The sequence below is a fragment of the Manacus candei genome, unplaced genomic scaffold, assembly GCF_025592945.1.
Source record: "Manacus candei isolate 608988 ecotype Guabito, Panama unplaced genomic scaffold, ASM2559294v1 h1tg000080l, whole genome shotgun sequence".
Taxonomy (NCBI): Eukaryota; Metazoa; Chordata; class Aves; order Passeriformes; family Pipridae; genus Manacus; species Manacus candei.
Window position 1 is genome coordinate 16,088 of NW_026138128.1, and position 18,559 is coordinate 34,646.

Genomic DNA, 18,559 nt, shown 5'->3' on the forward strand with positions numbered 1-18,559 from the left:
ATTCAAATCAGGAGAAGAGCCTAAGGGAATTAAAATAAGGAGAGGAGCCTAAAAAAATTTAAAATCAGGAGAAGAGTCTAAGAGAAATTAAAATAAGGAGAGGAGCCTTAGAAATTAAACTGAGGAGGGGAGCCTAAAAAAATTAAAAACAGGAGAAGATCCTAAGAAATAAAATCAGGAGAAGAGCCTAAAAAAATTAAAATCAGGAGAAGAGCCTAAAAAAATTAAAAACAGGAAAAGAGCCTAAGAGAAATAAAATCAGGAGAAGAGTCTAAGAGAATTAAAATCAGGAAAAGAGCCTAAGAGAATTAAAACCAGGAGAGAAGTTTAAAAAAATTAAAATCAGGAGAGGAGCCTAAAAAAATTAAAAACAGGAGAGGAGCATAAAAAATTAAAATCAGGAGAAGACCCTAAGAAATAAAATCAGGAGAAGAGCCTAAAAAAAATTAAAAACAGGAGAAGAGCATAAAAAAATTAAAAACAGGAGAAGAGCCTAAAAAAATTAAAATCAGGAAAAGAGCCTAAGAGTATTAAAAACAGGAGAAGAGACTAAGAGAAATTCGGATTAGAGATTCGGAAAAAATTGGGTGGTCACGCATTGGAATAGGTTACCTAGGGAGGTGGTGGAGTCCCCGTTGCTGCAGGTGTTCAAGAGGTGTCCGGATCTGGCGCCGGGTGAGGTTTAGGGGTTACAGTGGCAGTGTTTGGTAACAGTTGGATTGTGATGCCAAAAAATCCGGTCCGAAAAACTGCTGAGACTTTTGTATCTTTAAGCAGCAAGGTATTTGTTTATTTAACGTTGGGAACAAGCCTGGTCCTGTTTAATTACTCATAATTAATTACTCATAATTATTTAATTACTTAGTTACTCATAATCTGCACTCTTTTGATTATGGCCATGAGGTCACAGCAGCAGTCACCTGGCCAGAAGCACCAGGGGTGCTCCACGAAGCTCCACATCCTGGCCCTCAAGCCATTGTGGTGCAGCATGGCATTTCCACACCAGGAAGGACTCTCTGTTCCCGGTGGAGAATTAAACAAGGAAACACATTGATCCTTCCTCTCTCAAATGGAGGTAAGGAGATACACATCCACAGTGTCACAGATTTGTCACTTCACAGTGACAAAAGCACAGTGCTAAAAGCAGATGGTGTCTTCACTGACTTTTACATCCTTCATAAGAGGCATATTGCCAAAGACTCTAGAAACAACGAAGTAGTAGCCATACACTGATTTTATTATTTTTGAAAAATGGAATGCTTCACTTACAGAAATTCAGGTGATGTTTGACAAACACCACGTTCATTAGAAACAAAAGAAAACAAAAAATAAACCAAACCAATTTGACATAGTATTTGGCTACAATGCAGCAGCAGTCTTGCTCTTTTATAATCACAAATTCAATGTGAGCCTGGTTAATAAAATTCCTGACCACTGTAATCTGGTATTAAAAAAAAAAAAAAACAAACATATATGTACAGTGCTTTCAGTAGCGGCGGCTAAAACGGGGTTCAGTCAGTCTGTTTGTCCGTTCCTGGCCCGCAAACACACCTTGGATTCCAGTACTCTGCAGCATCTGGCTCTGGTTTCCAACTTGTGTAAAGCTTCCACGTCTAAAAATAAGGCCAGACAAATTGAACATTGCCCAGAAAAGTTAGTACTACTGTGACTCTGAGAAAAGATGTGTGGTTAGTTTGTTCTTTTTTTTTTTTCCCTTGCCAATCCATTCTTAAGCAGAAACTGAAAGTATTTTTTACAACTGACACAGGAATTTGTTTTATAGAGATCAATCAACTATTACAAAAACATTATAAGCACTCTGACAGAAATTCTTACCCAGACATCCCTCCTCGATTCATCCCATGGCCTGGTCCTGACTGACCAGGCATGCTTCTATCACCACCTAATTTAAAAAGAAAAAAAAAGAAAAAATACAGGCTTTTGTGTTTTCCTAATAAAAAAGTCACCTTGTTCCCAGAATTTCATTTGCTTTCTCAGTAATTTAACTACCACTAGAAGTTCAGCAGCAGTAATTCACAGAAAAAACCACAATCACACTGGTAAGCAGCAAGTGTACCTTGCCATCTCTCATGATCCCGTCCCATCATTCCTCCATCCACATTTCCCTGCCATGTACGATCTTGATGCCCCTCTAACTTTCGACCATGATCTCCCCAGTCACGTCCATCTCTTAAAAAAATAAAAGAACATCTTCTAGGTATGTCCCCTATCCATTTAGCAGCATAGGGTAAAGCCAAACACCATACCCCATACAAAAGTGTGTTAAATGGTTAATCAAGTTGTAGCTATAGCCACCCAATCATCACAATAAAAACTGGTCAAAGTGGAACAATGAGAAACTTGCTGAACAGCATCCTTCACACAACAAAACTTGTCTTTCTGACCTATAGAGACATCACTGATATTGCAATGGACTGAAATACTTAGACATGGAATAATTCATTGGTTGCCATTTCTCCGTCTGGTGTACTTAGGCAGAACTGAACATTATGCATCTGGAACATGCCCAGCTTGACCAAACGGTTTAAAGAGAAACCACTATGATTCTACATGAGTCAGTCCTCCACCCCCACCACTGCAGAGACTCTCACTCAATTTCCTTAAAACCTGACCACTAGCCATAAATGAGACTTTTGCAGGCCTTACTGGAGCATCTGGTATGTGACTAAATCTCTCCTGTAGACATGAAAGTTATTTACATGAGAATCACAGCTATAAGCTAACTGAGCAGCATTTCTTTATTCACTACAATGCTCCATTCTCCTGATGCGTGTGGGAGCTACACATGTGAATTTCTTGCTCCTCCAGGTGCTCAAATAAACTGCCTGGAGAAAGGATTCACACTTGTCAAACTGCTTCCGCTGTCATCCTTCAAAGGTTCACTGAGCACTAAAATTTTAACTACAATCCCTTCCCTTATTTAACAAGCACTAACCGGGTTTGTGGGGGTATCCCTCTCCCTTCATTCATTCTTCTGTCAGACCCATAGCCACCCCAACTATCCCGGGAGTGACGATCAGGCCCTCCATGGCGTTCATCCGGGTAATGCTGAAAGGCAAATGGTACTCAGTTATGCTAAGAATCAACATGGGTTTTCTTTTCTGATTGCAAAAATTCAGCTTCTTGGACGTTGCCTTCCTATCAGCTGTCAAAAAACAAAATGGTAGCAAACTCATTTTTTTAACTGGTTCCACTGTTGCTACTGTGCAGGGTTCACTCTAGGCATTTATTTTGTTTCACAGCTCATATTCTGCTCTGCTCTCTGGTGGGAGAAGTCTGTTTGTTAAGGTTTTTTAAGGCTTACATTCTGGCTCCAGATTGTTAATTTTTACATAGATTATCTGCCTACTTCCCACCTCTCTTCAGAAGTGAAAGGTTTTGAATACCTTTGTGGTATTGGTTTTCACACCTGTCCTTTTATCTGTCCAAGTCATCTGCCTTGTTTCATTATGGCACTAGTTATTTTCTAAAAACCATTCAGATAAATGTGACAGAAGGGATCCTTCACCAGCTAAGAAACTACAGCAACTATCTCTTAACACCTAAGATGGTTAACCAGAAAACTTTTATTGCAACATACCAGCCTGAAAGGATGCTGTACCGTAGCTCCCATCGCTCGGAGGTTTCCCCCTGCCCGTATCTGTGGCTACCACCCTAGCAAGCAGATAACATAGTAACTTACTTTACGCACATTAGCGTACAAAATTAGTTGCTGCTTGAACATCTGCTCAGTTTAAACCCAGTGGTGACTGCGTTTAAGAACTAGGCTGCATGAGCACTGTGTTCTTTCTGCTTTGGGGTCAGCTTGATTGGCTTTTTCACAGAAGTGGTTATTTGGTTCTAACGCACCTGCCCATCTCGATCTGGTATTCCTCTTGTACAGTCTCTTCTGGAACAAAAAAGGGCAGTTTCAGTTTAATCAACACAGTAATCATAATTCCAGTGTCTGCATGAAATAGCGTACAAAAATTTATCTTCATTAGGCTGTAAATCTGGATGCCAACGTTTCTTTAGTGGCAAGATACTCAAAGGAGTTGCTTCATAGCATAAAAAGAGATGAAAGTAGCATCTATCACTGTAACATGGGCAAGCAAAGCATCACTGAGGCATGGTCATGTACTCAGTGATACCCACAGAGAATACTGAGTGAACCTACCAGTATCAGAAATGAGTTACAAGGCAAAAACAAAGTAGTATGGCTTTCACCAAAGATCCTTTGAGAGCAAAACAGAAGTCTCAATGGCACTATGCAGAAAACATGTTTCCATTCTGTGGAGCTAAAAATCTGCATTAGCCAGGCTGCAAAGATGAAAATACAGAAAGTTTTAAAGCAAAAGACTAAGTCTTAGGCTGAAGAACAGGGATTCACAAACCAGACTTGCATACATCGAGAGAAGCTGTAGTATCTCCATTAGCATCATGGCAGACTACATTAGGACTTGGTTTACAATCTTTATGCAGCCTCTTTCTGGTATGTCCATAACCCATGAAAACAAAGGATTGCAAGCACATACGAAATTAGACATGAGAAATGCACAAGGGTCATTTGTTTTATTCTTCTGACACCCTTCAAGCCATTAGGTAAGCCACAAAAAGACACTAGATTTCCGTAAAGGTTTAGGAAGAAAAGATACTGCCTTGCCAACCTGTCCAAACAATGATCTTGGTATCGTCCACGATCCCTGTGGTCAAAGTCGTGGAATCGGTCTTGACGACTAAATTCAGAATGATATCTATCATCTATTGCCATTCGCTTTGCCTCTGGCCAGTACGGGTCATCTCGCCTGCAAAGGTGGTCACCGTTAGTAGTAATCACAAAACGATCTTCCCTTTCCTGCTCTCTTGATATCAAACCTATCCAATTACCTAAACTATTACTTTTTATTTCTAATTAAAAACCTATGTGCATTAAGAAGGAATCACATTTTGGTTTCAGAGAAAACCAGGTGTACTGACACTACACACAAAGCTTAATTTCAGCACAGTGCTGATGTGAGAATGAGTATCTGTTCCCACTAGCAATCCTGCTTTAGAGTTGATACAGTTACTATTCTTGGTCACTCCTCTCTGAGAAATAAGAATAAACCTCCTGTAATAAAACACTGCTTACAAGTATACAAGCACAACATTTCTCCTCTTCAAGATTGCTATAAAGTGTTAAAAGCAACATGTAAATAGTCCTTCAGCTGTGAGCTTCCGTGGCTGCTTTATCAAGAGTACCCTGAAGAGTTTGGAATGTCACTGCCATTATCATTACCTGCCATCAGGATCATAAGGCCTTCTCATGGCAGATCGCCGTTCCTGTTCATAACGTAGCTGCTCCTGCTGACGTCGCAGCTCTTCCCTCTCTCTCTGGATTCGCTCCTGTTCTCGTCTCCTTTCCTGCTCTATGTGCATTCTTTCTCTCTCCAACCTCTCTCTCTCCAAGCGCTCTCTGTCAAGACGCTGCCTTTGAAATTCCAGTCGTTCTCGTTCTCTCTGGAGCCTCTGTCTTTCATCCCGTTCATGAATAGCTTGAAGACGTTGCTCTCGATCTCGCCTCTCTCTTTCTCTAATTTAAAAAAGATACTTTGTTTTAAATTGAGAGTCTTAAGTCTAAGCTTTACTGCTTCTTTGTTTTGGATGGGGTTCTTGTTTGCTTTTGCTTTTTCGTTTGTAAAGTTTCTGTGTTCTTACCACTAGCTGCTTAAACTCGAATTATCTCTTCCCAATTAAATAACAGCAGCTTAGATTACGGGAAAGTAAAAAAGTCCACATGAAAAAAGCAAAGATGAGCATTTGAAAAGTGTCTAAGAAACACAATATCTACTCTAAGACAGGTCTGAAAAGGCTTTCATAGAGAGCATGTCCTAAGACATAAGTCTGACAAACAAAAAGTATTTACAAGATTACAGGGAAAAACCAAGTATGGAAATTCAAATCTGACCAAGTGGAACACAAAACCTACAAAAGTCTCCTGAAACACACAGGCTGAGAACATTGATTTCAATAGTAAAATCCTTCATTGTTTGGTATTATGTCTGTTTTACCAAGAGATTAATATCAAATCAATCTGAGATACCACTCTTGGAGGGTCAGCACAACACTACTTTGCAAGCCTGTTCAAAACACAAAACACATAAGGGAGGTAAAAAGAAATACCACTCAAAGTTTAGAGCAAAACTGGGGAGGCTCACCGGCGTCTTTCCGTTTCCCTGATTTCTCGCTCCCTCTGTCTCTGACGTTCACGTTCTCGCTGTTCTTTGATTTTATCAAACGATAAAATATCTTGCTTTTCTTTGCTCTCAGATTTGCGATCCTGGCTTTTTGTACTCTGAGTTGAATCAAAACAATACATTAGCTGAACACAGTGCATTTTTAGCTAAAATTCCTAGGTAAATGCCTACTTTATGTCAACCTGAACAAAACAGACTATCATACCTTACAAGAGGCAAACAATGTTGGAATGCCAGGAAAATGTAGGCAAGGGAAAAGTATCCCAAATTTGGCTAAAACTTCTCAAGCATTTAAATACATATCAATACTAGGAGCACATGACCTGACTTGCACTGATGGCAAATAATACAATACTTTTATGGTCATCAGTAACTGTATTTCAAACCTGGGGAAAGACATCCTAACAACATTTTCATATTGCAATTCTACTTCTTCAACTAGGACAGCAGTGCAAAACTATAAAGAAGGTGAAACAGAAACATTTACCCTTTGCCACACCATTAACACCCTAATGCTTTCCAGAGACTGATAAAAGGATGAATGTACCAATACGCAAGGCAAAAACCCCTTCGACTATAAGCATATAAAGCTATCTGATACCTGTTTTTACACAGAAGCCTCTCTGAAAGTTGGACTTACCCTCTCTTTTGATGCAGAGGTTTTTACACTAATAACTGGCTCTCCTTTAGATTTATCCATTACGACTGTCCTTTCGGTTCCTCGACTCGCTGGAAAACCAAATACATCGAAAAATAAATAAAACACAAAACATTCAACAATTCATGCAAGATTTAAAACTGTGAAGACACTAAACAGTAAAAAGTTATTTTACTGAGGTTTTCAATTACTTACGGAACTTATTTATGATTTAAATAGCTTACCAAGATTTGGTCAAGTTGAGGATGGGGGCAGTAAAGCTACCACAAAATTACAGTAATATTTTCTGGCAGGGATGACAAAGAAAGCAAATTTAATTTAATTCTCCTGTCTGCAAAATACATCCCTTTGCCACAGTTTAAAAAAAAAAGGGGGGGGCACATAGAACTACACACTGTGTCGGGTCTAAATCCAGTGATAGTTCCATAAAACTCACAGTTTAACGTTTGGAGTAGTTAAAGTCCAGTAATTATGAAAGAATGCCAGCAACTTACAGCAAAGTTAAGTCAAAGTTTTCAAGGTATTTTCTGATGTTGGTTTTGTACACTAAGAAAACCTCAGTCTTACTAAGCTTCGTGGTCTTTTTACCAAATTAGCAATCACATCTAATAAGAACACTGAGGTTTGCAGAAGCTGAAGTCTATGAATCAGCTGCAAATTCTGAATGTTTATACTTGTTCTTCCATTTCCTATCAAGCTGGAAAAGGAAATCTTTTCAGATGTAAAGTAAAAGTTTTGTCACGGCCACCATATTCTTCGCACCAATTTTTAATTGTTTTTTCTGAAACAAGTGTCTTTGAAAACATTTCTGAAAGACAGCTAGCATTACCCGATTTGCTTGCCCTAGATCTATCAGAAGATCCAGCCTTTTGTTCCTCTTTCTCTTTTCCTTCTTTTTCATCTTTTTCTGATTTCTTAGCATCATCTTTTCTATCGGTCTTCTCCTCCTTCTTAATACCAACAGATCTACAAAAAGAAAAATGCCTCTTTCAAAAGCAACAAACCACTTGAAAAACAAATATTTGAAGTATCACTTGCTAACCACACAACAGTCTATCAAGAAGACAGACTAAATCATAGAAATATTTGTCAGTTAAAAGAGGAGACCAAGCAGGAGTCAGATCAGAGGACAAGTGACTGATAAAAATAAGGGTTTATCTAGAAAGGAGCTGATTTAGTATCTCCTAATATAACAAATTTTGATACTAACTCTAAAGAGCTTTGTCTTTCTGAGCAGAGGGCCAATTAAGATGGCCTTGTTGCTGAAGAACATCAATTTCAAGTTTTCAAGTATTACTCCTATTTCAGATGCAATATGAAAATCAAGATTTATCACAGTTACTGTTCATCTTGGTCACATGCCTGTATTTCAAATGAGTGGTCTTTAAATGTAGAAAAATACAAAACAGCACTTTACTTCTCAGATTTGGACTCTGCAGAATGGTGCCTGTCTTTTTCTTTCCTTGTTTCACCTTCCTTTTTGTCTGAAGGCTTTTTTCCAGCTGGTTCATTTTTTGCCTAGAAATTTAGCCAGAAATAATTTTATAGTGAGAGACTGACATTAAAGTTGCATTCTTTTATTTTTATTACACTGTCATGAAATAACTACCACTTACCTTTTCCACAGAAATCATTTTGCCATGCAGTTCTGTTCTGTGGAGATGATTAATACACTTGGTGGCTTCCTCAGATGTTGACATTGTTACAAAGCCGTAGCAGCGAGCACCAGGACTGCGAGCATTTGTCACTACTTTTGCACCGACCACCTTTGTGGGGGAAATAAAAAAAAAAAAAAAAAAAAAAAAAAAAAAAAAAAAACAACAAAAACCTGTGTTTGCAGATCTGCCACTAAAATTCTAATTTAATCGCCATTTCATGGAAGCATTGAATGGTTTAGGTTTGAAACGACCTTTAAAAGCCGTCTAGTCCAATGCCCTGTCATGGGCAGGGACATCTTCAACTAGTGCAGGTTGCTCAGAGCCCCACCCAACCTGGCCCTGAATGTTTCCAGTGATGTGGCATCTACCACCACTCTAGGCAACCAGAGTTCCAATGCCAGTGTTTCCACCACCCTCATCATAAAAAATTTCTTCCTTATATCTAGTCTGAATCTCTCTCTTTTAGTCCAAAACCATTTCCCCTTGTCATATCGTTTCAGGCCCTATTAGAACTCTGCCCCCCACCTGGTAGACAGCACCTCTGTCTACCAGTACTACACAGTATAGCACCTATCCACTTTTAACAGGCAGGAATTATGCTCAGCACAGAAGATTCCATCAGTATTCTCAGAAGAACACATCACTAGGTTTGTCTGACAGACAGCAAAAGAAAGGTCATTGTTTAAACTTGACCTCTATATTGTTGGGCCAGCCGTGTTCTAGAAGCGCCTCACTAAAGACTACTACACAGAGTATGATGTGAGCAATGGTTACGCCCATGTCAACAGAAATAAAGCATGGCAGAAAAGGTTCAAATTTAACATTGTTACACATGTTCACAAAAAAGTATAAAATTAGCACAACATTCTATGAAACAGCTAACTCCAATCGTAGAACACTGTTGATTACAGCTCTGCTGAAAAAGAGACCACTGTCATAATCAGCTGACAAAATTCATCTTCAAGTCGCTGAGCAAATCAGTAACTGAAGGAAGATATCTATATAGAGATAAGATATAGATATGGAAAGTGGGGAGTGTAATAATTAAATAAAACTGAAAAAAACAAAATTACTACCATTTTCTTTTTTCTTTCAGCACATCTGTGCTAGTTGCAATCCACAGATGACAATCTCATAACAGCCAGAGGCACGCACTTAGCGAGACAAACATTTAATACTGTATTCAGAAATGTATTTGGCAGAAGGGCAGATAGTCACACAAGGAGTTTCTTTCCACAATTGTGGCTCTTGTATGCCAGTGGGCACCGCAGAACAAATGGAAGCCTGCCCTCAAAAACTAGATTTCTCAAAGGAATACTTCTTGAAATGGAAAAATTTAAACCAGCTCTCAAGAGGTGTAATTAGATTACAGAACCCCACATGACAATCTACCAGTCTCTCCTATTAAGAACTGCCTCATTTTTGCAGGTATCTGCACAGATATTCTCTGCAAACTGGTTTTCTCCTCCCCACCCCTCCTTTTCAGACAACCTTCTTTATGAAGTATGCTACTTTCAGATACAGAGTTTCAAAATAACGCAAGGAAGTTAAGTACTTAGCTACCCAGTTATTCATCAGGGAAAATAAGATCTAAATTTAAGGTCAGCCTTCAAATGGTCTGCTAATTTACATACCCACTACATACCTTTCCATACTTGCTGAAAAGATTCTTCAAATCTGTAGCTCTAGTAGAGGATGAAAGTCCACTAACCCACAAATTTCTGCCAGAACCACTACCCACACGGCCTGAGGTACAAAAAAACCAAACACAAAAGACCATGTGGCAGACAAATGCAACAGTGCAAAACTAACTTCTTTTCCTCATAAAACTTTCCAAATGCAATTTCACTCCTACCTCTTCCATTCATTCTTAAAATCAATACACTGGAGCCTGCAAAAATTAACTTCTGAAGTACAGGCTTACTGTGCATTTGAACAGTCTTAATGTGTTTTTAGAAACATATTTTCTTCCTGTACTTCAATCACTTTTAGGAGAATTACAAAGTAATAAATGTTAATTCACAAGAGGCTCGTTATTTAACCAAGAAAACCAAAAAACCAACCAGCAAACAAACAAAAACAAACAAACAAAAAAACCACCCCAAAAAAGCAAAAACCAAACTTTTTGGTCAGTAAGGTTACAGAAGTTACACGAACTGAAATTTTTTAAGCTATACTTTGAAGGCCTGTGTGACAAGTGCATTGCAGGTTCACTGAATTAACAGTCCTCACCAGAACTGCCACACAGAGTATAAACCTAGAGTTTTAGCGATCTGTTAAGATTTTTCAGACAAATCCTGGTCTTTCTGGTACCTAATACCATTCATGAAGCTAGTGGAATTCCAATATAACTATTACAATGAAGACAGGTATGTCTTCATTAAAGAATGAACAAGACACAAAAAGAAGCAGTGTTAACTCAGAAGTAACTGTTAGATTTGACCCCATAACGTTTTTATTTCCAGTCCTTTGCACATTAAAAATAAACAAACAAACAAAAAAACCACACACCACAAAAAACCTACGTACATACCTTTCTCATCTTTTGAGATTATCTTCCTATCTCTGTTCTCCTCAACAGGGCTAGAGACAAAACATCATATTATTCAACCAACTGAATGCAAATAGAACATTAATTCTAGATAGTTTACTAAAATTGGATACCTACCAGTAAATTAGTTTCAAACTAAACACTATATATGCAAATTTATAGAAGAATGACAGGAAATAGGGATTTGTACCCGTAAACAGACAATTCTGTTTTGCATATGACAGAAATAAGAGTAATTTGGGAAAACAACCTTTGAAGGTTGAGGAAGGAAAGAAATCAAACCCATTGTGTTTAAAAAAAAAAATTAAAAACATCTGCACATGGAGAAATAAAACACACTCTTTAGGAATAGGCTACAATTTCATCAGTCTCGGTGGCCAATTGAAGGAAACAGCTTATTCGCATCACTTAACGACCAACGATAAAAGATAGCATCTGGTCTATAACGGAGAAAAAACAAACCTCTTTTTCTGATCACCGCCCTCACTGGCTGAGGACTCTTTAGTAGCAGGGGATTCCTCAGAATTAGCTTTGTCTTCTGTTCTCTTGGCATCTTCTTTGCTATCTTTGGCTTCAGGACCTGCGCCTTTTGCCGCTGTTTCCCCACTAGAGGCTTCCAGGCCTTGGGAGCGTTTGCTACTCTGATCGCTTAGGGTCTCTACTACTAAAGATTCAGAGTCCGGCTTCTCTTCCTCTAGTGTCTGTTCACATGTCTCCCCTTTTGCTACAACTAAACGCTTTGCTTCCTTCCTTGCCATAGCTTGTGCCGATTTGCTGTCCAAATCTAAAGCATCTTCCTCCAACTGAGCGGCAGCAAGAGCGTCCTCTTCCTCCGCCAGCCTCTTGCCTGGCACCGCGATACTTGCTTCCTGTGCATGTGGCCGCTCCACTTCGGAAGTTTCTTCGTTAAGTACTTCAGATTTACAAGTTTCCCCCAAAATGTCGAGTATTTTCTCATTTTCTACGGATTTAACAGGAATAGAATGGCACAAGATTTAATCACCAGGGAAATACAGCAATCACAAATGCGGAACTGGCATGGCTGCCACACTAACACCAAGAGAACTTCTAAGCTACACAGAGATTGGAAAACCCTAATGTACACAGTGTTAAAAGTACTATGCTAACTGCTTTCTGACAAACTACCAAATCAGCCCTAAAACGATAACAGGGAAGAAAAACGCCCCCACAGATTTAACAAAAAACTTCTGGCTCATCCTCCATATTCTTCATTAAATCCTTCAGCTTTTTCTTCTCAAGTTAGCTTCCAGAGTCCCAGATGCTTAACTGAACGTATCAAGGCACTGAGAGTTCAATTTCCAAATTTCTGTGAATTTCTTTTAGCAGACAGTCCAACATGAGAACTGGGTATCTTCTGATGGTGCACGAGTGTGTTTGCAGTCCAGAAAGCGAATAGGATCCGTAGTAAATTCCTGTGATGACAGTGTATTCCTTCTTCTGAAGTCCCGTCACTCTTTAATGTCTGTTCTGTACCAGAGCTTTGTACTACCTGCACTCCTGCATTATGTTTATAGAACTGCTGTACAGTGTGATATCACAAGATCTGTTTTCAGAACCTTTACATCTTTAAGGCTCGCTCCTTAATTCCACTCTGTAGTAACAGTTCTATGGAATCATTCCATCGCATTAATCACATTTTCAAAAGGTGGTTATTCACAGATCTGGTGATATGACTAGGTTTCCAATCTCTATGACCCTGCATTGACCTGGACTGTCCACCATAAAAATGAACACTACAGTAATACATTTAAAAAAAAAAACAAATAGGGACGCAAAAAGCCTAAATGAAGAATGAAACTGTTTAAATGCCCAAGATTCTTTTTTCATTAAAAAAATACCAAAAAAAACCAAAAATACCAACCAAACAGAAAACCCCAAACAGTACCTGGCTCCAAAGGTAACTCTTCGAGTTCCTGCAGTGAAAAAGATTTTAAAAAGGAGAAATATCACTATTTCATAAGATGTCAAGTTGTTTTTCTGAATGACACCTTTCAACCACCCAATATACAGCAGAATTTAACGGAAGTGTTACTATGATTTAACCTATTTCAGCTTTGAAAACGTTGAAATTTCTCAGAAGGTTTAGCGTGAGTTTTTAACATCGTCAAAGTTTTAGGAACTGTGTAAAAACTTTAACGTTTCTCAAATTCAGACATCTGTTGAACACATGGTGCACGTTCACATCGGTAAATAAATCAACAAACACAAGCTGCACGGAGAAAACCTTATCTTCATGTTACCCTTCTTTACAATGTACTTTGTGACATCTCCTTTCCGAAAACAAGATCAATAGAAACACCAGGTTCACCTGGAGCTAGTGTCCTTAACTTACCATGAGCGATGTGGAACCAAGGTCAGTATTTCAGGAACAGTTTCAGCTTTCTTGACAACATGGGATACCTCCACTTTTAATGGAAGTTAAATATAATGTAAAGCACTGAGTTGGTATATACGTCAGATAAAAGGAATCAAATCTACCACCAAACTCAGCATGGTCCGTATATCACATATACATATATACATCCTGAGAGATACATAGATCTTTGTACATACGAGTAAATTAGAAAGGCCTTAGTTCCTATTCTTTGCAGAGTAAGAATGCACCCATGCGTACTTCCTGTACATACAGTTTCAACATATAGCTTTATACGTTTGTTTTTTTCTGTAAAGAAAAACTGGCTACAATTTACCTTTATTATGGTTAAATCTGATGAAGAAGCATCTAAACTGTTTCCAACATCTTCAAACTCTACCTTTAAAAAAAAACAGATGGAAGACATTTTGTTATCTATAAAAGAATATTGTCAGTGAAACCTGAATGAGAAACCCAAGATTTTAGTTTCACTGACAACCAGTATTAAACAAATATATCTAGCACACAAAACAACCAATAAAGGTAAAAACTAAGCAATGACCCTCAAGATTTTTCTCGATCTCCACTGACTGGATAAGCTTTCTCATTACCTCTTAACTATGTTGGTCAGCACACACAAATCTTTTAAGTATGGGGATTCCAACAGAAAACTTTCTCTGACTTATATCTCTGTTATTTACAGCAACATAAAGTCAAAAAGTCTATGTAACTCGATAACTATTTCCTTCTTCTGTGGTAAAAAGCAGACCACAGGAGGTGGCCTGGCCTCAAGCAATTCAGTCACTGAAAAAAACCTACTTTCCCTGTATTTCTATTTGACTCGTGTAGGACAAGGATATGCTTTGGTATAGGGGGTCAAACTTATCTCCGAACTTTCAGATCACGACAAGGGAACCACACAGTTTTAGAATCTTGTAGTCCGGACTTATGACACAATGTGTGTGCACAACAAAGAGCTACACTCCCTCTTAGATGGGGCAGAAATAACTTTCTTAAAATGCTGTGTTGTACATTTCAGGAGATACGCACTTGATTCCAGATGAACGTGGAAAGCCAACATAAAAATACTTTCGATAACTAAAAAAACTGCAAGACCCAATCTTAACAAAAAAATAACGTAGAATATAGCTTCCTGAATGTTGCTGTTCAATTGAAGAGAACAAAATAAGCTATAGTATTTGTATGCCTCACGTGTTCTCTAAAATAAAGATGTCAAAATGGGAATGTAAACATAAGGTGAATCAGAGTTCAAAGCATGATTAAAAACAAATGCTTTCTGGACTGCTATTAATTCATACAGTCATGTGCCTACAAACAATATCTAAGTATTTTAAAATTAAGAACCATATTTTCACAAATATGTAAAGGAATAAGCAATGTCCATAAAAACCAGTAGAGTCCCAAATCGTTCCAAATATTCTTTAGCTACCATTGTGCTATTTAATTCATAAGTAAATAAATTTAAAAAGAAATCTGATTCCACACACATAAGAGATGCATACCATCACTATTGGTATTTCTCTTGATTCTTCTTTAATTTCTGAAAATTGTGGGGATGCCTCCAAGTTACCTACAGCATACTGTGCAGGCTGATCTGGAAATTCTTTCACTTCTGCATCAGCATTTTCTTTACTATCAGACAGCGAGTCAAGAATATTATGAGCACTGTAATCCTCTCCGCAATCTACCACATTTCCATTATCTATTTCAGCTTCATCTAACACACTAATATCCATCATGTCAATATCCTGCAAGTTATCCAAACTTGCTTCAATATCGTCCTGTAAAAAGAAAAAAAGTACATGTAATAGTCATTGCAACTTAAAAGCAATGCTGTCATTACTTTGCTTCAAACCCAGCCTCACATACCTGCCCATCTCCCGAGTCCTCTTCCAGGCCATTGTCTTCTACTCCCTCTTCCTCTGGTCTACGTCCTAACAACATTACGATCGTTAGAATGAAAAGACAGTAAATATACATGTGCTCTTCAAGTTTTACTTTTTCATCAGAGTTGGTATTCCCTTCAATTTAGTTATCTGCTCTACCCTTATTTTCCACAACCAAGCATTCGTATGCCATATCAGTTCAGTAACTGACACACATGCTACAGCCCAATGTCTGGCAAGAATTCAAGTAGCACCACTGTGCACGCCCCAGAACACTTGGCTCAGCTGAGATTGCAGCAATTTATTACCTCAACTTTCGTTTCTTTACAGACATTTACTAGAAATAAAAAAAAAAAGGCAGCCAAACAAAAAACACAACGCAAACCAACGAAAAAACCCCTCTCTCTGTGAGTATTACTGCATTGCTCTGTGCACCAGCTGGACTTGCCATATCACAACTGACGCTACTGAAAACAGCATGAAATGGTAACTCCTCAAGCTCAGAGCTAAGTAGTTGTTTCATTTTTTATTAATTCTATTTTCCTCAAAAACTACAAGCAGACTGCAATTAAAAGGTGAAAGGGGCTTCAAAGCCAAGAGGATCATTTCATTTATTTCCATTCCAATACTAAAAGTGCTGTAACATGTTAAGTATTTTTCTGAGACTTGAAAACTAATGTGATTATCAAAAATCTCTGCTTTTACCCACAGCTGTGACATTTGCTATCTATCTGCTCAAGATTTCACATTTTAGTCTGCAAGCAATTGCACTATCACCCCAAATGGGATGTAACAACAAAAATTTGGATCAAACAAATTAGTTGGCAAAACATTTGAGTCTCATCTCACAAACTTACGTTTTGTTTAAGTCAAAGTTAGAAATAAAAATACTTAAACTAACCTAGTTATTCTGCTTAGCTCTAACACAAAAAATTTTAACAGTATTTGATCACAAAAGAAGATGAAACTGTGCTAATTAACCAATTCTAGAAAAAGAGTAGACTATTTTTTAAAAATAAGGATTATGTAAGACTGTCTCACCGTTAGAAAAATCAAGCATAAAGCCCTGAAAACACACTTGATTTCACATATTGATTAAAAACTAGTCTTCTGTGAACAAAAATGTGACTGCTATTAGCTATGAAGCCTAACCATAACACTACAGAGGTTATCTTGCAGTTGCTAGAAACTTCATTTCTACCTCAAAAAAAAAAATCCCTTTTATTTCTCAAAAACGAAGGTACAGTCACATGAAAAACCAAATTAACTATTTTAAAAATAGAGACACTGCTTTAGTGTTACTTAGTAATGTCTGCTACAAATTTCAGGGAATGTTGAGAAGAAACCAACAGATCCTTCAAGTAGACCATTTCCTGCCTTATTAAATTACATTAAATTCTGTGAATAAATGACCACTAACCATACCACCCATTCCTAGAAACCTGAGCACAAACGTGAAGAAGACTACCAGTAACATGGGATTAAAGGTCCGAACCAAGGAACAGAACATTCAGTTGTGCTTAATTTCTTCCAGAAAACCATTTTTACTCAAATCTGGCTCAGGCAAGTAACATTAGCTACAGCTTTGGGACTGCAAAACATTTAGCAACAGTGCCCAAAATAAAATCAAGCAAAAAGAAAAACAGAGAAAAGGTTCCATTTCATGAGTACAGTTGCTTGAAAACTCAAAGGAGATGGGGTGGAGATTCTCTCTAACTGCCCTGTACCTTTGCTGCTTCTTTTTGGAGTTTTCTTCATGATACTTTCTGAAACCACTGGAATTTCATCAGGATTCCCTCCTTCCTCCTCAATAGCCTAGTAAAAGGAAAAGACAAAGGTAGATATGAAGATGGACTAAAAAAATTCATTTGTGCATTTTTGCTGAGTTTCAGAGTTGGACACTAGAGGCTGAAAAATTTCAAAACAAGAATCTGGTGCTTGGAATCAGCAACTTGGATATGCAAATGAAGAACCACCAGCTCAAAGTAACAAGTATGGAGAAAACAGTAGCATGTCGGTGTAAAGCTTCTGGAAAGCAGTCAAAAGTCAATCATACAGCATTTGCGACTGTGCGCTGCTGTGACAGAGTGAGAACTTCGCCTCTAGGAGACAGTACGCATCAGTTTGGTGAAGGTGTTCCGCATTCTGCTATAACATACCAAACATTCTGATACGGTGTACAGGCTACCAACCAGAAAGCCACAAAAATACCAGTACGCAATAAAAGCCTAGTGCACAGCGTACAGAAGTATAAATGCAGGAACTGAGTGGAAGGCGGAAAATTCATACTAAAAACACTTGGGCCGAATGCCACAGCAGACCCGCTGTGCTGTACGGGTCTAGGATATCGGGAGCTGATTCGCCGCGTAGATGACAGCGCCTGGCTCGCACACAAACACCCACCGCACTGTGTGACAGAAGGCCTCGCTCCTGTGATAGCCAAGCGCAGGGTCTCCCCCGTCAGGCACAGAGCGGTCGCAACGGGTTCCGTGGAACTCCCGCTCCCGGCGCAGCCCCGGCCCCGCCGTTCCTCGGCCCTTTGGCGCCATTTTCCTCGGCATGCCCGCCGGGCCCGGGTCACGCCGGCTACACCCGCCCCTCAGGCGCGCGCCTCCCCGCTCACCCTCCTCAGCCGCTCCATGAGGACGCTCTTGTTGCCGCCGCTGTCCAAATTGCGATGCTTGAGCTCGGCCCGCAGGTCTATCACGCGCAGCTCGCTCAGCGGCCGCCGCCGGTTTTCGGACTCCGAACGGGGAAATCCGAGCCCACACAGGGACGCAGGCTCTCCCTGCCCCACCGCTGACTGACTCTCCGCCATGGGCCGTCGTTTCCAGTCGCGCTCGCAGGGCGAAGCGGGATAAAAACAACACGGAAAAGCCGCAGCACAAAATGGTGGAAAACCGGAGCTCGGGGGGGGGGGGGCACAGTAAAAGGGGCGGGAACGGGAGGAGCCGCTGCGCGCGCAGCCTACCCGCGCCCTGACGCGCGTGCGCTCTGCGGCTCCTCTCGCTCCAGGGCCGCGATGGCGGCGCGTGCGCGCTGGGGCTTCGATACCTCACCGCGGGAACGCGCGGCCAGCCCGCCCCGGCCCCCTGGGCGCGTGCGCGAGAGCTCGCGAGCCGTCCTTGACGCGGGTGACGCCGTCTTGCGCCTGCGCGGGAGCCTTCACTCACTT

The 18,559-nt window shown here is 39.6% G+C and overlaps 1 protein-coding gene across 5 annotated transcripts; it reads right to left on the reverse strand.

Annotated features, from left to right (window-relative positions):
* Positions 1 to 1,216: 1,216 nt before the first annotated feature.
* Positions 1,217 to 18,456, reverse strand: LOC127481593 (scaffold attachment factor B1-like). 5 transcript variants are annotated; one of them, XM_051811029.1, is made up of 21 exons: positions 18,008 to 18,455; positions 17,112 to 17,199; positions 15,368 to 15,432; positions 15,001 to 15,279; positions 13,815 to 13,877; positions 13,010 to 13,037; positions 11,566 to 12,064; positions 11,086 to 11,135; positions 10,198 to 10,298; positions 8,511 to 8,660; positions 8,312 to 8,412; positions 7,724 to 7,860; positions 6,877 to 6,965; positions 6,198 to 6,334; positions 5,279 to 5,572; positions 4,668 to 4,805; positions 3,871 to 3,910; positions 2,957 to 3,069; positions 2,078 to 2,190; positions 1,837 to 1,903; positions 1,217 to 1,613 (listed from the first exon to the last, which is right to left on the reverse strand). In XM_051811029.1, the coding sequence occupies exons 1-21, from the start codon at positions 18,200 to 18,202 to the stop codon at positions 1,487 to 1,489; spliced, it is 2,874 nt and encodes a 957-aa protein (XP_051666989.1). In that variant the 5' UTR covers positions 18,203 to 18,455; the 3' UTR covers positions 1,217 to 1,486. The 5 variants fall into 5 exon arrangements, 3 of the variants coding, with proteins under 3 accessions (XP_051666989.1, XP_051666990.1, XP_051666991.1); XM_051811030.1 differs by lacking the exon at positions 18,008 to 18,455 and adding an exon at positions 17,788 to 17,899; XR_007908264.1 differs by lacking the exon at positions 2,078 to 2,190 and adding an exon at positions 3,602 to 3,675 and having other exon boundaries at positions 1,454 to 1,613; positions 18,008 to 18,456.
* Between the last annotated feature and the right edge of the window lie 103 nt (positions 18,457 to 18,559).